This window comes from Simochromis diagramma, unplaced genomic scaffold (genome assembly GCF_900408965.1).
Source record: "Simochromis diagramma unplaced genomic scaffold, fSimDia1.1 OVJJ01000742.1, whole genome shotgun sequence".
NCBI classification, from domain to species: domain Eukaryota; kingdom Metazoa; phylum Chordata; class Actinopteri; order Cichliformes; family Cichlidae; genus Simochromis; species Simochromis diagramma.
Genome location: NW_024387094.1, coordinates 150,796 through 177,992, shown reverse-complemented (window position 1 = coordinate 177,992; position 27,197 = coordinate 150,796). Strand labels below are relative to the sequence as shown.

General features: G+C 39.6%; 1 protein-coding gene across 1 annotated transcript; it reads right to left on the bottom strand.

Annotated features, from left to right (window-relative positions):
- Positions 1–1,718: 1,718 nt before the first annotated feature.
- LOC120742814 (NACHT, LRR and PYD domains-containing protein 12-like) lies at positions 1,719–27,131 on the bottom strand. The gene is made up of 18 exons (XM_040046249.1): positions 27,048–27,131; positions 26,322–26,356; positions 25,107–25,154; positions 24,879–25,022; positions 22,381–22,488; positions 19,883–19,993; positions 18,935–19,013; positions 18,567–18,771; positions 15,322–17,122; positions 10,339–10,512; positions 9,892–10,065; positions 7,964–8,137; positions 7,567–7,740; positions 7,183–7,353; positions 6,752–6,925; positions 4,942–5,115; positions 3,603–3,649; positions 1,719–3,428 (listed from the first exon to the last, which is right to left on the bottom strand). The coding sequence occupies exons 1-18, from the start codon at positions 27,129–27,131 to the stop codon at positions 2,857–2,859; spliced, it is 4,449 nt and encodes a 1,482-aa protein (XP_039902183.1). The 3' UTR covers positions 1,719–2,856.
- Positions 27,132–27,197: the final 66 nt, after the last annotated feature.

Sequence of the window (27,197 nt, the reverse complement as noted above, 5' to 3'; positions counted from 1 at the left end):
AGTAATCAAAACTAATTAAACTAACTAACTAATCAAAACCAGATTACAACACCCTCTGTCTCTCTAGAGCTGTATATTTCTTGAAAATGTATGAATTTCTTTAAAATGCTTTTCCTCATTTAATTTTTCAATCAGGTCTCTTTTAGCTATTATGGCTTTGATGCATCCAGTTTCTTGACAAAATATAACTGTTTTCCCCTCTCTGCAATTTAACTTTTGTGTCTCTCCAGTATTTATTTCTGCAAAAATGATGGTTAGAATAATTTTCGGTATCACTTTAAAATGCTGCATTCTATCTCAGCCTAAAACCATCCCATATCTGTATGCCATTTCTGATTCATATCCACTGGGACTTTGTATGAAGGTAAGGGTGCAAACAGGCATTTATTTGGTGTAATTATTTTTAATGAGGATTTGTTTCTGTGATAATTACATTGCTTTCCTTACTTTTCTTGGCAAGTTCTGTTCTGTTTTAATATTTAATGACCCACTTTCACCCTCCCAGTAATTTGCTGTCTTGTGACCCCATGATAATGTATTATGTACAAATATAAGAGTTAGAGCAGGTTACACAAAGGCATTTCAAACCCTGATTCCAAGTTTTCCCTGTTATTTTTTGTATTTATATCAGTCATTTAATCAGAAATTTTGCGTGTCACGAGTAGAATCAAGCCACTAAGGCTACATTTACACTGCAGGTCTTAATGCTCAATACAGATTTTTCTGTCAAATCCGATTTTTTTGTCTGCTCGTTCACACTACAAATAAAATGTGACAGCAAATGTGCTCTAGTGTGAACCCTCAAAGCGGCCGCATGCGCAAAAGAAGACGTGACACACAACGCGCTCTGTTTAGACCCAGACCAAACAGTATTGTTTGACTGATGGCCGTTAATATAAAGACTTGTTTCAGACTTTACGTTTCCCAATTTTGCTTTAAGTTATAAAGTTATTTTGTTATTTACATATGGCCTAATAATTATCCTTATTGCTGATTTAGAGAGGAGCGCTGCTTCAGAGGATAGCTGCAGATTTCTGTCAGAATCTGCAGATTATACAGTACAAATAAAATGTTCACGTTTCTCCAACGTTGTCTTCCAAACAGTTTCACTCGATGGCCAGGAAGCGTTCACGATGTCTTATCGGGCGCTTCTCCGGCACTGATAATTGGCGTCTGTCTTGTGTCAGTGACGTAGAAGACAGATTTAATGCGACATGACCATCAAACAGCAGTCGCTTTCTAAAGATCAAATCAAATCAATTTATTTATATAGCACTTTTCACAGGATAAAAACCACAAAGTGCTTCATAGTAATATAAAAACAGAAATGCATAAAATACATTAATAATCAAGCATACAGCACAAATCTAATTAAAAGCCAATCTAAATAAATGAGTCTTAAGCTGCTTTTTAAAAGAATAAATACAATCCAGGCAACGTAATGATGGAGGGAGAGCATTCCACAACCTGGGGGCCACCGCTCTGAAAGATCTATGTCCTCTGGTCTTAAAACGAGTTCATGGGATTACCAACAGCCTTTGATTAGATGATCTCAGGCTGCAAGAGGGAGCGTGGGGTTCTAAAAGATCAGAAATGTAGGCAGTGGCATCACAATTCAAAGCTTTAAAAGATTTTAAATTTTAAATTTTTTTTAAATGAATTCTAAAATGTACTGGAAGCCAGTGTAATGAACACTGGTGTAATGTGCTCTCTTTTTCGTGTCTTAGTTAAGAGCCTTGCAGCAGCGTTTGGGACTAACAAACAACCAAGAGTCCACCTTCGGCTGATTAGAGTGAATCGACTCTTTACAGGTGCACACCTGACAGACGTCCTCCAGATGTTGTTGATCTTTTATTTTTATTTCTAAACCACACCTTCGGCTTTCACATGCCTACAAATATCTCAAAGTCTCATAACACAATTACCTACGGGTGGCTTCCACATTAGCATCTGCTGTACACTGTTCTTTCTACAGCAAAAAATTAAACTTCAAATCTGAGCAAGCACGCTGCTACAGGAATATTCACAGAGAAACCCCTGGATCCCCCCACTGAAATGACCGCTGCAGCACCGGGCAAACCTCCACCAGCCCCACTCCTGCTAAACATGTGAAAATAGATTTAAGAGCAACAGGACTTAGTGCCGCAGAATCTTTGATTTTATTTATTTTTTGCTGTGTTTTACTTACATCTATTTGAAACAGTGAGTGTAAAAACAAAACAGTATTTTATTTTATATGCTGGAATATGCAGAAAATAGATTTAAATGTTAAGCAAATTTCTTCTGTGATTAACAGTCAACAGTCAGTTCAACAGTCAACAGTCAGACTGTTTCTCTTTCTTGGACAAGTAATTAGTAACTAATTACATTTTTCAAGTAACTTGACCAACACTGATGGGCAACTTTGACATGCAGAAAATCAACCCTCTCAGACCTACTTTCAGTTAAAACGTTGACATGTGTATAAATTGAGTAAAGCAGCATGTCTTAAAGAAAATTAACCCATACCTAGTATAATCAAGAAAAATCATTACATGATAGTGAGCTTAGACTTGTTGAAAATGCAGGGTTGTGAACTGAGCTTTAGTGAAACACAACATACTGATATTCAGCTTTGAGTGGAAAAAGACAGAAAAACAACATGTGGATCCTGTAATAATGGGAGCTTCCATCTTTAAAGGACTGAAGAGCAAGAAGTTTACAAGGAATCATTCAGAACAGTTTAAAACATCAACTGACTGAATGTATGAATCTGAAAACGTGTTTCTGGGTGAAAGAGACGGACATGTACAGACTGAACTATCTGTTCAACAGTCAGAGTGTTTCTCTAACAGGAGGACACTCTTTACACTCAACTCAGCACAGGGACACTGAGGAACCAGAAAAGAGGTAACCAGTGTAGCTGTACCCTAATCGAAACCCAGGATAAAGAGGTTCAGTGAATGTGGTGTTGAAGGTGTGGAGGTGGATCAGAGTGTCAGAGGAGACTCTGTAGAAGGACAGAGTGCCAGCAGGACAGTCCACATACACTGCTACTCTGTTAGAGACAGAGGAGGAGGAGGAGGAGGAGGAGATAGGAATAAGAATTTGCTTGTTATTGTGCCAGACACAATGAGGACCACCAGCAGAGCATTCCAGACTCCAGGACTGATCATTACACCCAAACAAACAGTAATTAATATCTAGTAGCTCTCCTTTCCTTCTGATTCTTCTGTAACTCACTGATATATCAACATTTCCTCTCCACTCAACCTCCCAGTAACAGCGACCAGTCAGACCATCTCTACACAGCAGCTGATACCAATCAAATCTGTCTGGATGATCAGGATATGACTGATACTCCTCCGCACGTGTCACCTTCCTGTTGTGGTCAGACAGTTTGAGTTCTCTGTTCACTGTGTTTGTGTCAATTGTGAGTTGGCAGGAATCTGATGAGAGAACAAACACAAACCAGCTGCAGTTATTGATCCATCATCTGTTCATTGATTGGTACTTTGATTATGACTCCTGACATCAGAGATGTGAATGAGTGATGTGACAGTTTGAAGATGGTTGAATGTGTGCTGCTTTGTTTTCATGAATCCCAATAAAAACACACTTACACTTCCTCAGACCTGGTCTCAACCATCGGACTCCAGCAGGCTCCAACCTGAAAGGAGGAGGGGGGGTCAGACCAGCACAGTCAGCATGCACACATGGACATTACATGGCTCTCATACACATACTGTTAGACACTGATAAAGGAACAGTCCAACATTTTCACAAATACACTTCAAGCTGGGCAATATGGGAACATATTTGTACATTTTAAATACAATTTTATATAAATAAAATCAGTATTTCTGTCATATTTAAACAGTTCCTTTTTTTTGCTGAGTGAGATGGTAAGATAGATGTTGAATTTAAAAAGCACTGAAAAACATTATGAAGTTAAATCAATAACATAGGTAAAGTATAGGTGTATATATAAAGAAGTAAAGTCTTATTTCATACCAGTCTCAGTTCCATATAAATATGTCTTATCAAACTCATTTTACACTGTGGGCCACATACAGCCCACTTTGATCTTAAGCAGGCTAAACCACTGAAACTCCCCTTTCTGTCAGTGTAGAGAAGTCAAATATTTAACTCTTTTTCTGCATGTTAAAGATAAAGCTGCTGTGACAAAGAAAGATCTGTCAGCATGACTCTTTGGAATGAAATTGTAAGAAATAAATGTGTAGTTCTGGTAGCTTATGGCCCAGACTGTCTTTTTGTTTGTTGTTGTTGTTGTCATGGTTGTTTGTTTGTTTCTTTAACTAGTAATTAAAAAAAAGATTTCCATAATAGAAAATGAAAAACATAAGCTGTTAACATAACAAAACACAAACTCTCGTAGAGGATACAAAGCCAGAGAGAAAAATTTTGAAATGACAAGGAGCAGGCGCATCTGTCCGTCCGTCAGTATCGTAACCCCCCCCCCCCCCCCCCAAAACAAAAAAACAAAAAACCAAAAACAAAACAAACATTATGTACAAGCACAACAGAGTGGCCAGCGCAGCACAAATGTTGTGTCCTTTGTTCTAGTTAGCTGTCAGCACAGAGTATACCACCACCTCCTATCTGAAAGGGCCTTTGCAGTCTGTTTAACTTCTTCCTAGTTTCCCATAGTATATATTTTTTTAATCTTTTGTAAAATCTTTGCTCTGCTACTAGTACACTTATTCATGTTTTGTTAGATGCTGGTAGTGCCACTCCTTTCATATAAATACACTTGCAACTAAATTGATAAACCATAGGTTTACTTATCAGTTTGATAACTAGCTTTGTGAGACTGCTTGTCCCCATTTCTGATGTTAATGTGAGTGAAACCAGGTCAGTAAAAGAAAATTCATCTATGTTGCCCTTGCTTTGTAGTAGAGGGCTCAGCTCTTCCTCCTCTATCAGACATTCTCTCCATACCTGAGAGTGTCCAGTCTCCAGCCTGGATCCTTCTGTCCAGCCAAGAGCAGCTTCATTCCTGAGTCTCCTGGATGATTGTAGCTCACGTCCAGCTCTCTAAGATGGGAGGGGTTGGACTCCAGAGCTGAAGCCAGAGAATCACAGCCCTGATCTGTGATCAGACATCCTGACAGTCTGCAGACACACAAAATAGCAATACAACTGGTTTAGAGCAGCATGGGAATAGTAACTGAATTGAGCAGAGATTCCAGAGTGTGGAGAATTAAGCAGAGCAAATAAAGAGAATCCAGAGTTTAACTGGACAGGTTTCAGGCCTGACCAGGAGAGCTGAGGAGGTGAAGCTGCAGACAAGGTGGGTGTTGGATGATCAGAGGCAGATGTGAATGAGATAAACTTTGACTGTTCTACTTTTCAGGACAGGGTCGAAATGGTCTCTCCTGGTGGATCTAGGGAGTTTTGAATCACTAAATAGTGCTAAGGAGAATACTTCTGTGGGTTGAGCATCAGAGTCGGTTGTGCCCATAATCCATCCATCCATTCTCTTCTGCTTATCCTTTTCAGGGTCGCGGGGGACGCTGGAGCCCAGCTGCCATAGGGCGAGAGGCGGGGTACACCCAGGACAGGTCACCAGTCTGTCGCAGGGCTAACACACAGGGACAGACAACCATGGGGAGAACATGCAAACTCCACACAGAAAGACCTGATGGTGGAATTGAACTCAGGACCTTCTTGCTGTGCAGCAACAGTGCTAACCACCGTGCCATAGTGCTGCCCATAATTTAAAAAAACAAAAACAAACAAGCAAACCAACCAACCGACCAACCAACCAACCAACTGACTCTTGTTTTGAGCTTCTGGTACTCCAGGTGCTGACATTCAGATGCCTGATTGGCACCAGATTAGTGCTACTGAGTAAGAAGTTCAGATTTTTCCTAAGCCAATTTGATCATAGGATAAACTGTGAAGAAGATATGGGGAACACTATCCTGATTGGTGCACTGATAGAGTAATCGCATTTGGTAGAGGTAATGTGACTTGTGTGGAGGGGCTTCGCAGTCACTGGAAAAACAAGGAGGTAGTCTCTGCAGAGACTACTTTCAGAATTTCTGAGTGGGGGGATGGAATAGCTTGGCTGCACTCCAGACCTCAACCCCCGTTGAACACTTGTGGGATCAGCATGGTGTTTGTGACAGAATAACCAACACAACCACATTGACTCACTTGTGACAAATTTTCCTGAATTTATAATCTAGCATGGCAAAAATGAACAGAAAAAACCAAACAATTTTTGGGTCCAAAGATTTTGGGTAGTGTTTGCTACTCTGGCGTAATCACCTGTTATCCAGCTATCATCATCATACATCCATGTTTAATTCAAAAACATAGGAATATTTTCTCTCAATTCTTCGTCTAGAAACTCTTAGCTCACCAATCACAATATACTTCAGGATAGTTTCTTTTATTAAGTACGTCATGGTTAGATAAAATGTTCTATAAATGTATGTTTAGTCACACTTCCCCCTATAACTGAACTCACAGACAAATTCAAAGTCATTACTGCAAAGTTTCAATACCAAGTTCAGTGTGCAGCAGTAGATTTGCTGCACACTAGACTTTGTGGACCAATTATTATTAACGTATGATACTAGCCACTAGCATTAATATGTTTTAAATGGGTAGAATTTGGAAGATTTAGAGAAATTGTAACGTGCCAATACATATTTACAGATACGATTCTAAATGAGTTATCATCTAAATTACCATTTATTCATGCAATAAATGATCTTTATTGAAAAGTCTAAATCCTTACGTGAGAATTTCCAGTTTACAGAGTGTACTCTCCACTCCAGAAGACAGCAGCTTAACTCCTGAATCCCCCAGGTCATTGTCACTTAGGTCCAGCTCTCTCAGACTAGAGGGCTGGGAGGTGAGAACTGAGGACAGAGCTTCACAGCTTATCTCAGAGAGTTTACAGCCACTCAGTCTAAATTTTATTAGGAAGAAGACAGGAAAAAGAAATACTGGTGTTAATGAGTATTCCTACCTTAGTGAGAGATTACTAGATTTGGAAATAACAAAAGCAGTCCCTTGTGTTAAACAAGTCAGAAATAGTGCTGTTTACTTTGACTTAGAAAAAAAATACAAAGAAACAATAATAGCATTCATATAGTTCATATAATTACCTAAAATAGTTAAAATGTATTTTTGTAATTTTATCAAAGGTATATCACTTTATCTTACCTGAGAGTTTTCATCTCAGTTGAACTCTTCACGCCAACAGAAAGAAGCTTCACTCCTGAATCCTGTAGGTTGTTGTTACTCAGGTCTACCTCTCTCAGACTAGAGGACCGGGAGCTAAAAACTGAGGACAACTCTTCACAGCTTCTCTCTGAGAGATTACAGCTCCTTAATCTAGATTTGTAAATAAGTAATCTTCTTTAATTGCTGACGGAATCCTCTATTTTATGTTAACCAAATCAAAAATTAAATTCAAATGCTTAAAATACAAATATAAAACAAAGTGTGAATGAAATCAACTTAGCAACATTTTGTAATGTATTTTTTTTCAATTGATAGAAACACAAAAAGAAAAATAAATAAATAAGCAATATCAGTTCATCTGACCTGAGAATTTTGAGTGTACAGTATGGACTGTGCAGTGCAATACAGAGATGCTTCACTCCCGTATCCTGAAAGTTATTGCTACTCATGTCCAGCTCAGTCAGACTAGATGAGTCCGAACTGAAAAGTGTGGACAGATCTTCACAACTTCTTTCTGAGAGGTCACAGTCACTCAGTCTGAAAAATTAGGAAGACAAATAACACAGGTGTTAAAGCTGAATCATGCTTACTAAGGGAGCTACTAGATTTTGCAATATTTAATGCTAGTTTAGAAATAGAGCTCAACATTGTCTCAAACTCATCAAAAGAAAAAAATTTTAATGTATAAAAACATTAAAATATTAAATATGGGACATAAATATTTATGTAAACAGATAAACACATTACCACTTCAACTCACACAAGAATGTCTAGTTTACAGTGTGGACTCTTCAGTCCAGCAGACAGAAGCTTTACGCCTGAATCCTGCAGGTTGTTGTTACTCAGGTTCAACACTCTCAGACTAGAGGACTGGCAGTTGAGAACCGAGGACAGAGCTTCACAACTTCTCTCTGTGAGATTACCATGACTCACTCTAAAAAATTATAAACAATAATTCAGTTAAATTCCATCTTATTAATACCACAATAGCTGCACTCAAAATTTTTAAGACAACAAAAAACACTAGAGTTCAAGAGTTTTTATGCTTAATTTAAGAGTTTACCATTCATAGAACTCATTCCATCAATGTTTTGACAGACTAAAACAAAACTGTCACATTTAGAAGAGCCCAGCAGCAAATGAATCATGTGGTTTGAATAGTGCTAGAGCAATATCATATTAGGGTTGACAAACAAGCAGGAGGAGCAGTGGGCAGCAGATATCAACATTTTTTGGCTACTGCAGCTATACGGACCAGTATGTTAGGGCTATGAGCAAGACAAAAGACAAATTCACAAATGGATATGTCAAGCGGCGTTACCTAAGATGACATGCCAATGTATATATCCTATGGCTTTAAAAGAAAAGGACATTGTTGAAAGGAGTCATCTGAGGAATTAAAACCCAACAAAGAAGCATAATAACAAATTTCAACTGTATAAAAAGCATGTTCCAGGTAATACCAATCCTTTTGCATCATCTGAAGCGATAACCTGTGCAAAGCACACACAATGCAAGATTGTACAGAACCTGCCACTCTGTCTTGTACTATGGTTTACATCATAAAAATAAAGATATAAAGTGGTGTCATGAATGCTTTTGCAGTCCTTGTCATTTCCTTTAATGTAAAGCTGGAGGGTAATGACTAAATGCAAGACACAGGAGACAAAAGAGCACTAAAATAAAACAGGACCTAAAGAAATCCAAAGATTAGAGATTCTTTGTACATTTGTCACACTTAAATGTTTCAGATCATCAAACAAATTTAAATATTAGAAAAAGATGATACAAGTAAACAGAAAAAGCAGTTTCTAAATGCAGGTTGTATCACCCTTAGCAGCAACAAATGCAATCAAACATTTGCAAAAACTGGCAATGAGTCTTTAACAGCACTGTGGAGGAACTGTGGCCCACTCATCTTTCCAGAATTGTTTTAATTAAACAATATTGGTAGGCTTCCAAGCATGAACTGCCTTTTTAAGGTCATGGCACAGCATCTCAAACAGATTCAGATCAAGACTTGGACTAGGTCACTCCAAAGTCTTCATTTTGTTTTTCTTAAGCCATTTAAAGGCGGAATTGCTGCGTTTTGGATTATTGTCCTGTTACAGAACTCAAGTGCGCTTTAGCAAGAGATCACTAACAGATGGCTGGACCTTCTCCTTCAAGATGTTTTGGTACAAAGCAGAATTCATGGTTCCATTTACCACAGCAAGTCTTCCAGGTCCTGTGGCACCAAAGCAGCCTCAGATCATCACACTACCACCACCATATATAACTGCTGGTGTGATGTTTCTTTTATGAAATGCTGTGTTACTTTTACACCTGATGTAATGGAATACACACTGTCCAAAAAGTTCAACTTTTGTCTCATCAGTCCACAGAGTATTTTCACAAAAGTAGCCAGAGTTTAATGTTTTAGATTTCGACTGCTCTTAGATTTTCTTACATTGTTTATCCAACCTAAAAAAACCTAACATTTCTTTGTGCAAATCACCTTCTTAGTGTACATTGGTGACTCATACCTAGACCTAACAACATGACAAATGTAGTAGTTTACTGTAATTTATACTAAAATATAAGAATTCAAAGACAAAACAACATGTGTGTGAAATTCACTTAACTATTGGCAGTTCTTATTGGTTATATCTTTTAATTTTTTAAGAGAGAACAAACACTTGATCTGACCTTAGAGTCTGTAGTTTACAGTGTGGACTCTTTGCTGCAAGCGACAGAAGCTTCACACCTGTGTCCTGCAGATTGTTGTCACTCAGGTCCAGTTCTTTGAGACTATAGCAGTCGGATATGAGAACTGGGGACAAAGCTTCACAACTTCTTTCTGAAAGGTTACAACCTCTAAGTCTAAGGAAAAACAAACAAACAAGAAGACAAAAAAAAACCTGGTGATAAAGTGTATTCATGAGACAAGATCTGAGATTATCCAGTATTTCTAATAGCAGGACTGGCTGGAATACTTACAGATATAATATTAAACAGTGACTTCTACTCCATTACTAAAAATTCAAAGGTAGCATTTTGTGGAAGAAGTCAATTTATTTAGCACATTTAATTAGCAACAATTACTACTGTTTATTGTTGTTGCTTGTTAAAAAACAAAATATGACTTGATCTGACCTGAGAGATTCCAGTTTACAATGTGGAATCTCCACTCCAAGAGACAGAAACTTCACTCCTGAATCTTGCAGGTTATTATTGTTCAGGTTCAGCTCTCTCACATTAGAGGACTGGGATCTGAGAACTGAGGACAGAGCTTCACAGCTTCTCTCGGAAAGGTTACAGCCACTCAATCTGAAAAAAAAAAACAACCCAAAAAAACAAACAAACAATGATATTACTACTGATCATTAACTTATCCTGTTTCTAGTCAACAGTAATCATAGGTTAAATATAAATATAGACTAGAACATATTCCCAGGTGTGCATGAGGTCTGCCCTGAGTTCCTGAAGGCTCTGGATGTTGTAGGGCTGTCCTGGCTGACACGCCTCTGCAATGTGGAGATCAGGGGCAGTACCCCTGGACTGGCAGACTGGGGTGGTGGTCCCTATTTTTAAGAAGGGGGACTGGAGGGTGTGTTCCAACTACAGGGAGCTCACACTCCTCAGCCTCCCTGGGAAAGTCTATGCCAGGGTGCTGGAGAGGAGAGTCCATCCGCTAGTCAAACCTTAGATACAGGAGGAAAAATGCGGTTTTCGTCCTGTTGTGGAACACTGGACCAGCTCTTTATCCTCTTGAGGATACTGGAGGGCACATGGGAGTTTTCCCATCCAGTCTACATGTGTTTTGTGGACTTGGAGAAAGCATTCGACCGTGTCCCTCGGAGTGTCCTGTGGGAAGTGCTGTGGGAGTATAGGGTGTCTGGCCTATTGCTACGGGCCATTCGATCCCTATACAACCATTGCAAGAGCTTGGTACACATAAGTCGAACTCGTTCTCGGTGGGTAATGGGCTCCGCCAGGACTGCCCTTTGTCACTGATTCTGTTCATAACTTTTATGGACAGGATTTCTAGGCACAGCCAAGTGGCGGAGGGCTTTAACTTGGGTGGTCTCAGAATCTCATCTCTGCTTTTTGTGGATGATGGGGATCTGTTGGCTTCATCGGGTGATGACCTCCAGCTTGCACTGGAATGATTCACAGCCGAGTGTAAAGCGGCGGGAATGAGGATCAGCACCTCCAAATCTGAGGCCATGGTTCTCAGCCGGAAAAGGGTGGAGTGCCCACTCCGGGTCGGGGAGGAGTTCCTTCCCCAAGTGGAGGAGTTTAAGAATTTTGGGGTCTTGTTCACGAGTGATGGGAGAAGGGAGCCAGAGATCGACAGACGGATTCGTGCTGTGGCTGCAGTGATGCGTACGCTGTACCGGTCCATCGTGGTGAAGAGACAGCTGAGTGTAAAAGTGAAGTTCTCAATTTACCGGTCAATCTATGTCCCTACCCTCACCTATGGTCATGAGCTGTGGGTAGTGACCGAAAGAACGAGATCGCGCATACAAGTGGCGGAAATCAACTTCCACCGAAGGGTGGCTGGCCTCTCCCTTAGAGATAGAGTGAGAAGTTCAACCATCCAGGAGGGGCTCAAAGTAGAGCCGCTGCTCCTCCACATCGAAAGGAGCCAGTTGAGGTGGTTCAGGCATCTGACAAGGATGCCCGAACCACGGATGGATGGAACAGACTGCATGCCACACAGTGGCCAGTGAGTGGCATCACTCGATGAGTTACAAGAGTGTCTCCTTCACAAAAATCAAAACCCACATTTTTGAAACCTGATAACAACGAAATGTTTGCAAAAAAACTAACATCGTGATCCTAGAGTCTGACAAAATGGCAAACATCGAGCAGCAGGCACACCATGCCCTCAACATCCTCCTTTGTTGTATTATTTGTGTCTGATACCAATAATGGTACAGGTCTTTCAGCCGCATTGCTATATCAACCCAAGCACATGAAGTAATACTTATTTGTAATGGAAAACAACTAAAACTGTGTCAAGTCAAGTTGCATTGAGTCAAGCCGAGTACGTACTAATGAAAAAGGACAATGTGTGAAATATCCTCTTAAAGTCTACTAGAAGATGTGAATGCAGCATCAGGGACAATCCCTACAGTGACCATCACTGAAACCAACCAGCTGATGTACACTACAACAAAAGTGATCATCCTGACCAGTAGGGATGGGTACCGGTATCCGGTGCCATTATGGCACCAGTTCTGTGCTTCGGTGCTTTTTTTTTTACTGAGATGTCATACACTTTGGATTCTAGCCAATCATTTTACCTTTGCAAGCGTAGTAGGCGGGCCCAGGTACGTACATTCTTTTAGAGCAGAAATACAGATTAAACACGCCCAAGGCAAAGCGGTCAAAAGTCTGGCTGTACTTCACAGCAAAAGATGCAAACTCAGCAGCCAGCAACAAGTGCTTTAAGGTGATACTGTGCAAAGGAGGTAACTCCTCGAATCTGATGAAACACCTGGCGACGCGTCTTCTCTGGATCAGTAGCTTAATGTTGTTCGTGTGTAATTTATGCTGAGTGAGCTAACTACGTTATTAAATTAATGCATGTAAGGTGAACTAGCAAACACCGTCGTAATTACATGCGGCTGTCTTCTTGTTTGATGGCAGATAGGCCAGGGTGAAGGAAACCGTTTAAGCACCGACACCATTTCAAAAGTACTGGTTTGGTACTGGTATCGGATAAAACCTAAATGATACCCATCCCTACTGACCAGAGATGGGTAACGCATTACAAGTAACATTACAAGTAACGTGTTACAAGCAATGTTACATGTAACGTGTTACATGTAACGTGTTACTGTAACCCGATTACTTTTTTCAAGTAACGAGTAAAGTAAGGGATTACTATTGCAATAAAGGTGATTACTGTTACTTTCCCGAAAGCACGCTGCGTTACTGCATTACTAAAACCGTGATTTTTTTGCGAGAATGTCTCATGACAATGACGTAAGCGAGTGCAACGTTCGTGGCAAAAGCTGTGTGCAGATCAACAATGGATAATATATCGAGTGCAGGAGAGCATATGACTGTGCAGTGTTTAAAGCGTGGAAGTACTGACTTTACTTTGAGTTTGATTCTGTATAAAGTGACAAAAACATTAGTGTCCGCTGTTCACTGCATGGGAAGTAAAACTCTTTTTAAAGCGAAAAAAAAAACCCTAAACTTCAGAGCAAGCACTGAATACTAGTGATGGGACTTCTGGCTCTTTTTAGAGAACCGGCTCTTTCAGCTTGGCTCACTAAAAAGAGCCGGGTCTTTTGGCTCCGAACCGGCTCTTCAGGTTGTTTTGTTGCTTTAATTAATTTATTATTAACAATAATATAAAATTATGCACAAAACGAATTACTAATGTTAAAAAAAGTAGTTTTATTTATATATGTTTATATATAAATATATGCGGTAGCTCCTAGAGACAAAACACGTACAAACTCCAAGAAGCACGTACAAATTCCAAAGCACGTACAAACTCCAAAAAACATTTCTAGCATTAACTGAACTTCCAAAACAGAGCTACCTAGATTACTGAAATTACACAGTTGAAAGCATATGTGTATTGTTTGTGTACTTATACACAAGCATACATATATATTAAAATAATTTAAAAAAATGTTCATTTACCTGTTACTACCACACACCAAATCCGGTCGTTGGTACTTGCTGGCTTGTGTAGCCACTAGGTAACAACAGCTCAACACTGCACCTAGCATTCTGGAGCACTTCTTTTGTCTTTTGTACGTGTTTTGGAGTTTGTACGTGCTTCGGCGTTTGTACGTGCTATGGACTTTTTACGTGTTTTGGAGTTTGTACGTGTTTTGGAGTTTGTACGTGCTTCAGGGTTTGTACGTGCTCCAGAGTTCGTACGTGTTTTGAAGTTTGTATGGGCTTTGTCTCTAGGGGCCACCGTAAATATACTTTTATTTATTCACTCCACATAAAATGTAATAAATAAATCATATAATACAAAAACCAACTATTCACATTTCAACTTTTAGCTATTTAAATTTTCAGCTTTTTCCTTTAAAACAAATTTAAAGTGAAACAACACAAAACACTGCAAACCACAACACAATTAAATATAAATTTAAATATGAAAACAAAAAGAAGATGCACATTCTCTGTCATATGGGCCTGCACGAATAAACTTCTAATGTGACGTTGTTGTCCCTGGCTCTCTTTCTCTCTCTTTCCCTCCCGCTCTGTTCCTGTGCTACTGCTTGTGTAACTACCGCCCCTCCCCCCTCATCCCAGCGTAAAGCACAAGGCTCGCATGCGGAGTGAAGCGGAAAAAAGTGCGACAGAGAGGGTGAGAGAAAGAAAAAGAAAAAACCCACGGCTCGCGATAAGGAGCCGGCTCCCGTCGTTCACGTCAAAGATCCAGCGAGCCGTTTCGTTCTCGACCGACACATCACTACTGAATACGCTGCAACTGGAATATGAACTTCACAAAGAAACTGCCTTAGAACTGTAGAAAAGTGTGACAAAGACAGGGAAGCATCTAATAAGCACAACAAGCTGTCTATATCTCAGACCATGCCAAGCAAAGACCAAAAACTTTGGTTAACCGCTTGAAGAAGTATACCAGAGATATTGAAGCCAGGAGAATAAATCAAATTTGATCAAATATTCTCCACTTAACCATCTACGGTGTAATCTCAGAGGCGGGAGAAGTGAGGGGTCATTAGGAAACCTGCAATCACCAAATACCTGCAGAGAGTAAGTCACTGGAATCAAAACAAGAAAGCTTCGTAACATGCATGGAGGATTTTACCATACATGGGAAGCCATAACCAAGTGGCCAGCATAGTATACAGGAACACCTGTCGGGAATAGAGCCTAGAATTTCCAAGGCTGAAATCCAAATTGCACCCAAGGGTGGTTGACAATGACCGAGATAAAATCATACCAAAATTGTGCATACTGGTTACATTTTATATCACCTGACAAATCAAAATGGATTAATGTGTGAAGATATAGCCCTATGGCTGAATAAAATCGCTGATTCAATTAATCGATGGATCTCTCCAAGTTCGATTGCCAGTTAAATCATTATTTATATTTATAGAAAGGTATAAGTACACATTTAATTACAGAGCTTTGTTGGAGGCTTGGACCACTGGCAGCAGCCTCAGAAGAGCCTCCTCTGAAGCAGAGTATTTCTTCAGGTCAAACACATCCAGATCTTTTTCTGATGACAGTAAGATGAAGACCAGAGCTGACCACTGAGCAGGAGACAGTTCATCTGTGGAAAGACTTCCTGATCTCAGGGACTGTTGGATCTCCTCTACTAGAGAACGATCATCCAGTTCATTCAGACAGTGGAACAGATTGATGCTTTTCTCTGCAGACAGATTCTCACTGAGCTTATTCTTGATGTACTGGACTGTTTCCTGATTGGTCTGTGAGCTACTTCCTGCCTGTATCAGCAGGCCTTGTAGGAGAGTCTGATTGGTCTGCAGTGAAAGACCCAGGAGGAAGCGGAGGAACAAGTCTAGGTGTCCATTTAGACTCCATAAGGCCTTGTCCACAGCACTCTGGTAGAAGTGTTTCACTGCAGAGTCTCTTGTTTCAGGCATCTGAAAAATTGTTTGTTGTTCCTCTTCCAGCAGATTGAGTCCAGAGTTGATGAAGGTCAGATGCACATGAAGAGCAGCCAGAAACTCCTGAACACTCAGATGGATGAAGCAGAACACCTTGTCCTGGTACAGTCCTCTCTCCTCTTTAAAGATCTGTGTGAACACTCCTGAGTACACTGAGGCTGCTCTGATATCGATGCCACACTCTGTCAGGTCTGATTCATAGAAGTTCAGGTTTCCTTTCTGCAGTTGATCAAAAGCCAGTTTTCCCAGAGACTCAATCATCTTCCTGCTCTCTGGACTCCAGTGTTGATCTGTCTCAGCGCCTCCATCATACTTGACCTTCTTCACTTTGGCCTGAACCGCCAGGAAGTGGCTGTACATGTCAGTCAAGGTCAGGGTAAACTTTCCACCCTCTCTGGTTTTCAGCACATCCTCCAGAACTGTAGCCGTGATCCAGCAGAAGACTGGGATGCGACACATGATGTGGAGGCTTCGTGATGTCTTGATGTGGGAGATGACCCTGCTGGCCTTCATCTCATTGCTGAATCTCTTCAGGAAGTACTCCTCCATCTGTGGGTCTGTGAACCCTCTGACCTCTGTTACCATGTCAATATATGCAAGAGGGATCTGATTGGCTGCTGCAGGTCTTGTGGTTATCCAGAGGCGAGCAGAGGGAAGCAGGTTCCCCCTGATGATGTTTATCAGCAGCACATCCACTGAGGTGGACTTTCTAGGGTCAGTTAGGATTGTAGTTTTGTGGAAGTCCAGAGGAAGTCGACACTCATCCAGACCATCAAAGATGAACACAACCTGGAAGTCTTCAAACCTGCAGATTTCTGCTTCTTTGATTTCAGTAAAGAAGTAATGAACAAGTTCCACCAAGCTGAACTTTTCCTCTTTCAGCACATTCAGCTCTCTGAAAGTGAATGGAAATATGAACTGGATGTGCTGGTTGGCTTTGTCTTCAGCCCAGTCCAGGGTGTATTTCTGTGTTAAGACTGTTTTCCCAATGCCAGCCACTCCCTTTGTCAGCACTGTTCTGATTGGTTCATCTCTTCCAGGTGAGGCTTTAAAGATGTCTTCTTGTCTGATTATTGTTTCTGGTCTGGCAGGTTTCCTGAATGCTTTTTCAATCTGTCTGACCTCATGTTCATCATTGACCTCTGCAGTCCCTCCCTCTGTAATGTAGAGCTCTGTGTAGATCTGATTCAGAAGGGTTGGGTTTCCTGCTTTAGCGATCCCCTCAAACACACACTGGAACTTCTTCTTCAGATTAGATTTAAGTGTAGATTGACAAATTCCACTCAAAGTTCCTAAAAGAATAAAGAAATAAAAATATCAATGAAGTGCACATGATAATTTGATTTTTGTCAAGAAGGACTGAATACATCTTGGTCATCTAAGTAAGTAAGTAAAATTTATTTATATAGCACATTTTCACAGATAAAAATCACAAAGTGCTTCACAATAAGATCAGACATACAAGTTAAAATTAATTAAAAGCCTGTTCGTATAAAAATGTCTTCAGCTGCTTTTTAAAGGAGTCAGTAGAGTCTAGACAGCGTAAAGACAACGGCAGAGAGTTTCACAGCCTAGGTGCCAGTGCCTGAAAAGCCCGATCCCCACGTGTTTTAAACCTAGTACATGGGACCACCAGTAGCCTCTGACCTGAAGACCTAAGTGCTCGGGATGAAGCATGAGGTTTCAACAGGTCAGAGATATACTGGGGAGCTTCACCACGCAGAGCTCTAAAAGTTACAACTAAAATTTTAAAATGAACCCTAAAATTTACTGGCAACCAATGAAGAGAAGCCAAAACTGGAGTAATGTGTGACCTCTTGTTTGTACCAGTTAAAAGTCTTGCCGCTGCATTCTGTACAGACTGAAGGCGATCCAGAGCTGTTTTGTTGAGACACGTAAAAAGACCGTTACAATAATCCAAACGAGAAGAGATAAAAGCATGAAGAATCATCTCAAGTTCTGCCTTTGACACCAGTAGTCTGAGTTTAGAAATGTTTCTTAGATGATAAAAACAGTTCCGGACAAGTTGTTTAGAGTGTTTCTCAAGAGACATTGAACTGTAAAATATAACACCTAAGTTTCTGAGACTCGACTGAAATGAAGGGTCTAAAAAGCTGATATGCTGCCTAATTTCTGAGAGCATGTGATCAGGTGCAATAATCAAAGTTTCTGTTTTATCTGCATTTAACTGAAGGAAATTGTCATTTAACCATTGTTTGATTTCTGACAGACAATTATTTAAACAAGACAATTTATAAAACTCAGAAGTTTTGAAAGAACAGTATAACTGAATGTCATCAGCATAGAGATGATAAGAAATATTATTGTAACGTCTGATAATGTGGCCTAGAGGGAGTATATACAGCAAAAAGAGAATAAGACCTAAAAACAGATCCTTGAGGTACCCCAGAAGGGAGAACTGATGTTTCCGACAACACATGATTCATACAGACAGTAAAGGATCTCTCAGATAGATACGACATAAACCATTTTAAAACAACAGCAAACAAGTCCTTCAGCCTATTTATCATGATGCTGTGATCAACAGTATCAAAAGCAGAGCTGAGATCCAACATAACCAGAATGGTGTACTCTCCAGTGTCTGCTGCCATCAGAATGTCACTAGACACTACACTGCTAAACTAACTACACCATCACTGTTTGGGGACTGCACTCATGTACTATTTTGCCCCATTTAGCAAATCTGGCACCAAATCTTTAGAGAAATCTTCTTACTGCTCTGCAGACGATCAGCCAGGTCCTCCTGCTTCATTCTCCTCAGGAAGTTAAGTGTGATCTTCTCAAATGCCTCTCTGTTGTTCTTCCTCTGCTCATCATCCTCTGTCTGACTCTGTAACCATTCTGGGTAATCTGGACTCAGAACCTTCTGGATCTTCTTCAGCTCGTTCTTCACAAAAGTGATGATGTTGTCCTCCAGCCGCTGGAACAGAATACTTTATGAATGACCCAAACAGACTGAAATCATGGAGCCAAACATCAGATCCATGTTGGACACACTGACAATCCACTGGTCTACAAAGAGCCGCATGGAGATGACTGTGAACAGAATAGATGTAAAAAGTAGTTGTTGTACATGTACAGACCTTAAATATGAAGTCCAGGTGTGTTTGATGCTGCTGGACAGACTGACCACTGTGAACCTCTGAGCTCTGCTGGTCCACTCTGTGGAGGAATCATGAAGAATTAGGTCAAGCCTGAATTTCCCTGGAGATGGTAAAATTTAACGGTCTTGCAAATTGACCGTTTTAAGAGCTCAGCTTAGTGTTTTTCTGTGAGACTGAATGGCAGTTTTGAGTTTTAGGGTCAGCACTCGGAGAAATTAATCTCAGTCAGTGGAAGTATTTCAGGGTTTAAACTGAATCTCACTTTTAAAAAATCAGATAGCTTTATTCAGGGTGTTTGAGTTCCTTACTTATGTCCAATAGGCTGACACTTCCTTGAACGGAAAGTATATTTTCCTATGTGGTCACTGTTCACGGACAAAGATGGATTCCATGAGTGTTTTAGGTTTCCAGCTTTCACTAACCAACCTGCATTGTATACAGTAGTCACTAAAACATTCACATGTGTGTAACAAGATGCTTGATATGGAAGTTGATATGGATGCTTTTATTTTGCTTCTTTATTATAACTTTGGCTTTTAGAAGGCCTTTCTGACTTTTCTTTTTAAGTTTCAGTTCAGTCCTTGAACCATCGGGGGTGGTTAGGCTACTTAACACTGACCTATTAAAAAAAGCACCAAACTCAATGGATGAACAAGTGTTGTGCCTACACAAAGAACCAATTTTAACTTGTATCTCTGAGAATTTTGTTACTAGCACCCTGATTTAAATACACATAAAGCACAAAAACATATAAAATGGCATTTTCGTGCCAACAAGGTGATCCCAAAGGCTTATTAGCTGAAAACTTGGCATCTTATACTTACATCAGAAATAGGAAAGTCTCTCCAGCAAAGACAACAGCCAACATTTCCAACTACATCAAGCAGTTAATCACCTCTCAAGTTGTTTATGTTACTAACAGCTCACCTCTCTGCAGCAGACGACTGCAGTCCTTTAAAATCAATAGGGTCATATTTAGACTGCTCACTCTTTAAGGACACACAGCTGGGTCCAGGTTCAAGTCTCTCCTTGATCCTGCTGGAGAGGAAAAGTTGTGTTTTTCATTTGCAGCCAGAGAAGCTGATGAAGAATTAGAATATCTTCATCATCCCAAAGAGAAACAGGTTTTCAGGATGAGCATGAGCAGAAGGAAACTCCAAGCTAGTGTTGGCAGTGTAAGAACAGAGCGCCACCCAGAGGTAAACACAGTCATTTACACTGTGCAGGACTATTGATGAATGTACATGTTGGATACGTTTTATAGAATAAATAAATTCCTCGCTCAGTGACTTCCTTTGAGTGGAGATAATTGATCTGCATTTCAGGAGTGGGACACATCTCATAGACTCCCCCTCTGGTCCTCAGTCTATATATACAAATCCTGCCTCAATCTGGCTCTACGATTTGGTGGGACTGGCCTTTGACAGTAGAGCTCATCAGCCTTTCCCAAGAAACTATTTAAACTATTTAAACCCTATCACTAACGGTTTAACTGAAATTAAACAGTTTGATGAGTAGCAGCTATTTGAGGGATTTCTTAAAAACAGTAATGGCTTTATTCCATGTAAGAAATAACTCATCTCACAATTAAAGTCACTTTCCAACCTGCATTGTATACAATAGTCACTAAAACATTCAACGTACTAGCCATACATCTGATAAAACATTGTCAAAGAATTATTTAAACCTGGACTGAACACTTATTTTTATCCAGTATTAGTATTCAGTAGTATACTACAGTTCCAATAAACTCCACCAATTTAATGTCTAAGATGAAGAGGAGCAGAAACATGCACTGGTATCCTGGATGTTTGACCTGTTTTTCTGATAATTAACTGGAAAAGAACTTCATGAAATGCATTCTGGGTAAACTTTAAAACTGGCCATACCACTACGTGGGACAAGTTGATGCTCAAAACAGGTTAGAAGATATCTCAAGTGTCATTTTTACATACATGTTGATATCAGGCTCATCTTGTACCCATGATTTTTTGCATCAAAATAAGTTTGTAATTTTAACTCACTAATTGATGAACCCTTTTATTTTGTCACTTGCAGTTACCTGCAGCGAAATTGGACTGACAACTAAGAACTGTCAGTGCTTGCTGAAGAATTTTTATGCTCTCATAGTTTTCAGCTCTTGTTTTGTCAGTTTGCACTGTTGTAATGGTTTGCTTGGGTATTTAAAGTTTATTGAAGTAAATCCTTTCTCCTCAGGTATGAGCCAGGTGGTTCTCCTCCTTATGGGATTTTACCTTTAATTAAATAAGTTACCTCATAAGCTACACTGAGGATGCAAGTACAACTTAACATCCTAAATGTGAAATGAAAACAACCTAGTATCAGTTTCTGTCAATAACACTAAAGAGTATGCTCAAACTTTTTAGTGTTATTGACAGACAACAAAAACACATTAAAGAGGATAAGGCTCTGATAAGGTTAAGCGGGAGAGAATGGATGGTCTCCAGGTGTGCAAAGCTTGTAGAGATTTAGCGCAACAACTTTTGTAGCTTTGATTTGCTTTAACTGCAAATCAAGGGTGGTTCAATAAAAGTACTGATTCAGGGATGGGGGGCTGCATACATCCTGTATGCATTCGACTCTTTTTACATTTGTATTTGTATAAAAATGGATTTGAATTTACGCATTCATTTCTGTTGATGTACAACATAAAATCCCAGTGAAATATACTTAAGTTTGTGTTTGTACAATATGGAAAGGTTCAAGGGTATGACTACTTTTACAAGGCACTGTGAGTGAGAAAGAGCCATGTCAGTTGTTGTTTTTGTTTAGTTTGTTTTCCTTTGCAGAATCTGGAAATATTTGTAAAACTATCAATTAACACAAAGCTCTACATTAGTAGCCGTGTACTGGGCAGTGCAGAACTGTGGTTCACAAAGAATGCATTCAAGTGCACCATTTAGTGTAGGTCACCTGTGTTTTAGCTCAGCTCACAGTCAGTGTAGGTACATGTGTGTAACAAGATGCTTGATATGGAAGCTTTTATTTTGCTTCTTTATTATAACTTTGGCTTTTAGAAGGCCTTTCTGACTTTTCTTTTTAAGTTTCAGTTCAGTCCTTGAACCATCGGGGGTGGTTAGGCTACTTAACACTGACCTATTAAAAAAAGCGCCAAACTCAATGGATGAACAAGTGTTGTGCCTACACAAAGAACCAATTTTAACTTGTATCTCTGAGAATTGTGTTACTAGCACCCTGATTTAAATACACATAAAGCACAAAAACATATAAAATGGCATTTTCGTGCCAACAAGGTGATCCCAAAGGCTTATTAGCTGAAAACTTGGCATCTTATACTTACATCAGAAATAGGAAAGTCTCTCCAGCAAAGACAACATCCAACATTTCCAACTACATCAAGCAGTTAATCACCTCTCAAGTTGTTTATGTTACTAACAGCTCACCTCTCTGCAGCAGACGACTGCAGTCCTTTAAAATCAATAGGGTCATATTTAGACTGCTCACTCTTTAAGGACACACAGCTGGGTCCAGGTTCAAGTCTCTCCTTGATCCTGCTGGAGAGGAAAAGTTGTGTTTTTCATTTGCAGCCAGAGAAGCTGATGAAGAATTAGAATATCTTCATCATCCCAAAGAGAAACAGGTTTTCAGGATGAGCATGAGCAGAAGGAAACTCCAAGCTAGTGTTGGCAGTGTAAGAACAGAGCGCCACCCAGAGGTAAACACAGTCATTTACACTGTGCAGGACTATTGATGAATGTACATGTTGGATACGTTTTATAGAATAAATAGATTCCTCGCTCAGTGACTTCCTTTGAGTGGAGATAATTGATCTGCATTTCAGGAGTGGGACACATCTCATAGACTCCCCCTCTGGTCCTCAGTCTATATATACAAATCCTGCCTCAATCTGGCTCTACGATTTGGTGGGACTGGCCTTTGACAGTAGAGCTCATCAGCCTTTCCCAAGAAACTATTTAAACTATTTAAACCCTATCACTAACGGTTTAACTGAAATTAAACAGTTTGATGAGTAGCAGCTATTTCAGGGATTTCTTAAAAACAGTAATGGCTTTATTCCATGTAAGAAATAACTCATCTCACAATTAAAGTCACTTTCCAACCTGCATTGTATACAATAGTCACTAAAACATTCAATGTACTAGCCATATATCTGATAAAACATTGTCAAAGAATTATTTAAACCTGGACTGAACACTTATTTTTATCCAGTATTAGTATTCAGTAGTATACTACAGTTCCAATAAACTCCACCAATTTAATGTCTAAGATGAAGAGGAGCAGAAACATGCACTGGTATCCTGGATGTTTGACCTGTTTTTCTGATAATTAACTGGAAAAGAACTTCATGAAATGCATTCTGGGTAAACTTTAAAACTGGCCATACCACTACGTGGGACAAGTTGATGCTCAAAACAGGTTAGAAGATATCTCAAGTGTCATTTTTACATACATGTTGATATCAGGCTCATCTTGTACCCATGATTTTTTGCATCAAAATAAGTTTGTAATTTTAACTCACTAATTGATGAACCCTTTTATTTTGTCACTTGCAGTTACCTGCAGCGAAATTGGACTGAAAACTAAGAACTGTCAGTGCTTGCTGAAGAATTTTTATGCTCTCATAGTTTTCAGCTCTTGTTTTGTCAGTTTGCACTGTTGTAATGGTTTGCTTGGGTATTTAAAGTTTATTGAAGTAAATCCTTTCTCCTCAGGTATGAGCCAGGTGGTTCTCCTCCTTATGGGATTTTACCTTTAATTAAATAAGTTAGCTCATAAGCTACACTAAGGATGCAAGTAAAACTTAACATCCTAAATGTGAAATGAAAACAACCTAGTATCAGTTTCTGTCAATAACACTAAAGAGTATGCGCATACTCTTTAGTGTTATTGACAGACAACAAAAACACATTAAAGAGGATAAGGCTCTGATAAGGTTAAGCGGGAGAGAATGGATGGTCTCCAGGTGTGCAAAGCTTGTAGAGATTTAGCGCAACAACTTTTGTAGCTTTGATTTGCTTTAACTGCAAATCAAGGGTGGTTCAATAAAAGTACTGATTCAGGGATGGGGGGCTGCATACATCCTGTATGCATTCGACACTTTTTACATTTGTATTTGTATAAAAATGGATTTTAATTTACGCATTCATTTCTGTTGATGTACAACATAAAATCCCAGTGAAATATACTTAAGTTTGTGTTTGTACAATATGGAAAGGTTCAAGGGTATGACTACTTTTACAAGGCACTGTGAGTGAGAAAGAGCCATGTCAGTTTTTGCTTTTGTTTAGTTTGTTTTCCTTTGCAGAATCTGGAAATATTTGTAAAACTATCAATTAACACAAAGCTCTACATTAGTAGCCGTGTACTGGGCAGTGCAGAACTGTGGTTCACAAAGAACGCATTCAAGTGCACCATTTAGTGTAGGTCACCTGTGTTTTAGCTCAGCTCACAGTCAGTGTAGGTACATGTGTGTAACAAGATGCTTGATATGGAAGCTTTTATTTTGCTTCTTTATTATAACTTTGGCTTTTAGAAGGCCTTTCTGACTTTTCTTTTTAAGTTTCAGTTCAGTCCTTGAACCATCAGGGGTGGTTAGGCTACTTAACACTGACCTATTAAAAAAAGCGCCAAACTCAATGGATGAACAAGTGTTGTGCCTACACAAAGAACCAATTTTAACTTGTATCTCTGAGAATTGTGTTACTAGCACCCTGATTTAAATAGACATAAAGCACAAAAACATATAAAATGGTATTTTCATGCCAACAAGGTGATCCCAAAGAGTTATTAGCTGAAAACTTGGCATCTTATACTTACATCAGAAATAGGAAAGTCTCTCCAGCAAAGACAACAGCCAACATTTCCAACTACATCAAGCAGTTAATCACCTCTCAAGTTGTTTATGTTACTAACAGCTCACCTCTCTGCAGCAGACGACTGCAGTCCTTTAAAATCAATAGGGTCATATTTAGACTGCTCACTCTTTAAGGACACACAGCTGGGTGAAGGTCTAGTTTCTGGTTCAGATTTAGGTTCACGTTTCCTTCTCCTTCTACGTTTCTTCCTGTGAATAATGACGGAGCAGTGATGTGAGTGCTGAGCTGTGACATGGAGAAGAGTCATGGACAGTTAGAGATGGCCATCTCACCTCTGAGCTTTGGTCTGGCTCTCATGTTCCCCACACAGAGTGGTTTTAGAGGGAGGGACTCCCTCCTCTCTGTCCTCACACTGATCCATGCTGCTGAAGTCACATCAGCTCACACACACTTTCTACCTGCAGAGGAAACACAAATCATTCATGTGCACATCAACTGAAACCCTCATTTTCTTCAAATATCAGCAACTTTATTTCTTTGTCAGCTTAATTTGTAATTTGTATTTCGGTGCATTTTCCCCAATTTTTCCTGTTTCAAACCGAAATACTGAGAGCTAAATAACATCTATAAAATCGACAGTTTGACTGAAGTGAATTTCTTTCTTTTTTTAACAGATAGACATTGATGCTGCATATTATTGTATAAATACTTTATTGTGCATCAACATCATCGGTATTATTTTAATACAAATAGTATTTTCAAAGTACTTGGTCATCAAAACAAGCTGAAAAATTCGTTTTTGCATGTTGCAGTTTAACATCTGACTTATTTTAATTCAGTTGTTTGTGATATGTAGCCATTTGTAAATGGTTTAAGGATTAGAGGCTGAACATAAGTTTTCTTCAGTCTCATGCCGTGAATATTACATAAGAAATGCAACACCTAATGCACCAGCCACCTTTCCTTGTGAAAACCCTTTGTTGGAGCACAGGCTTTGTGATGCAAGCTCAATCAGTGCTGCATCTGATTTAAATATTACTTCATAAAGTCCCATGTAAACCCAAATCATCCTGTCTGCTCCACACCGAAACATTCAGCCAAGCAATGTGGTTTATCATATAACATTTCACAAAGCAAACTTATTAATGAAATAAGGGTACTGACAAAATATTAACATGTAACTTGTTTATTCAACACATGAATGCACTTAGAGCCATTTATGTAGCTGGGTGTGTGTGTGTGACAGAAGGCGAAATCTAGCTTTTGAACAATCCAACCCCCCAAAAAAACAATTATGGAATTTTCTGCAACGTGAATTCATAATTTTGGTTGTCTTCCTTGAGTTTGGCTCATTGGCTCAGTGGGCATTATAACCTACAACTCTTGCACCAATTTTGAACATAACAATGAAGCTGAAAAAATGTAGTTGTTCACCAGCATCGCAATTCCATTACTTTTTACCTGGCTTACCTTAGTGTGGTTTGCAAAGTGCTTCAGAAAGAGGAGGAAATCTGTTTCTTGTACCCATCCTGATTTATTTCCACTACCAGTACTTCCACTGGTCACTCTCTGACACAGTGGTCTGCAAAGGTAGGTGTGGAACACAAACAGTGAAGTAATGTGTTGCCAATGGCATAACCGCATATACAAAACACCAGTGAACTCTCTCTGCTGATGTCGTTGCCCCAACTTGTTTAATATAAGTTAAAGTAATAGTGTGGTAAGTTGTAACTCTGCATTATTGTTACAACAACCCAGACGTGTGCTGTTACAACTGACCCAGACTCCTATAGCCATGAACTAGCTAACAACAGCCAACGGCTAAAACATTAGCACTAAAGACCTACCAGAATATACCCCAGGACATACAAATAACATAATAAGTTTGATGAGTTTACTGCAAGCAAATATGCTATTGAATGAATAAGTACTTACTTTTTGGCTCCAAATTACTTTTTTCATGTAATTGTCTGTTTTGACAAATGTGCTTTTTTTCACATGTGACAGCGACTGAATTGGGCATGCACAGTGAGTCACATCTTTGACTTCCCCTGATTGGGAATTGGAAGTGTTACAACTGACCCACGTTACAACTATCCCGGCTCCCCTACATTACCTTACTTGGTGGTAAACAGATGTTGTTTTTAGGTCGTAGCTGTAGAAGCCTCCTATGACCCACTCTGCTCATGATTCATGACGCTGTTTACTCAGAAGTGTGGGCCTTAGTTTTGCACAACGCTATGCTAACTGAAGTGCTGCTGCTTTGCTTTTACCGTCTGTTCCTGTTGCGAGGTTTCTTTTCCTGCTGCTGCCAGCCTCCTAAAGTGGACGTCGGCGTGGACAGCGGCCATATGCATGCCGGCTACGGGAGTCAGTTTAACAAATGCAATAGTTATCAGCTTCTTCTAATTCAGGAGAATTAA

Bases quoted from the DNA above. Each gene is read 5' to 3' on its own strand.
- LOC120742814 (XM_040046249.1), bottom strand. From the start codon at position 27,131: ATGCATATGGCCGCTGTCCACGCCGACGTCCACTTTAGGAGGCTGGCA. The intron at 26,357-27,047 runs GTAAAAGCAAAG...CTACCTTTGCAG, and splicing joins CCTCGCAACAGGAACAGACG to ACCACTGTGTCAGAGAGTGA. The intron at 10,066-10,338 runs GTCAGATCAAGT...GTTTTTCCTTAG, and splicing joins TGTAAACTGGAATCTCTCAG to ACTTAGAGGTTGTAACCTTT.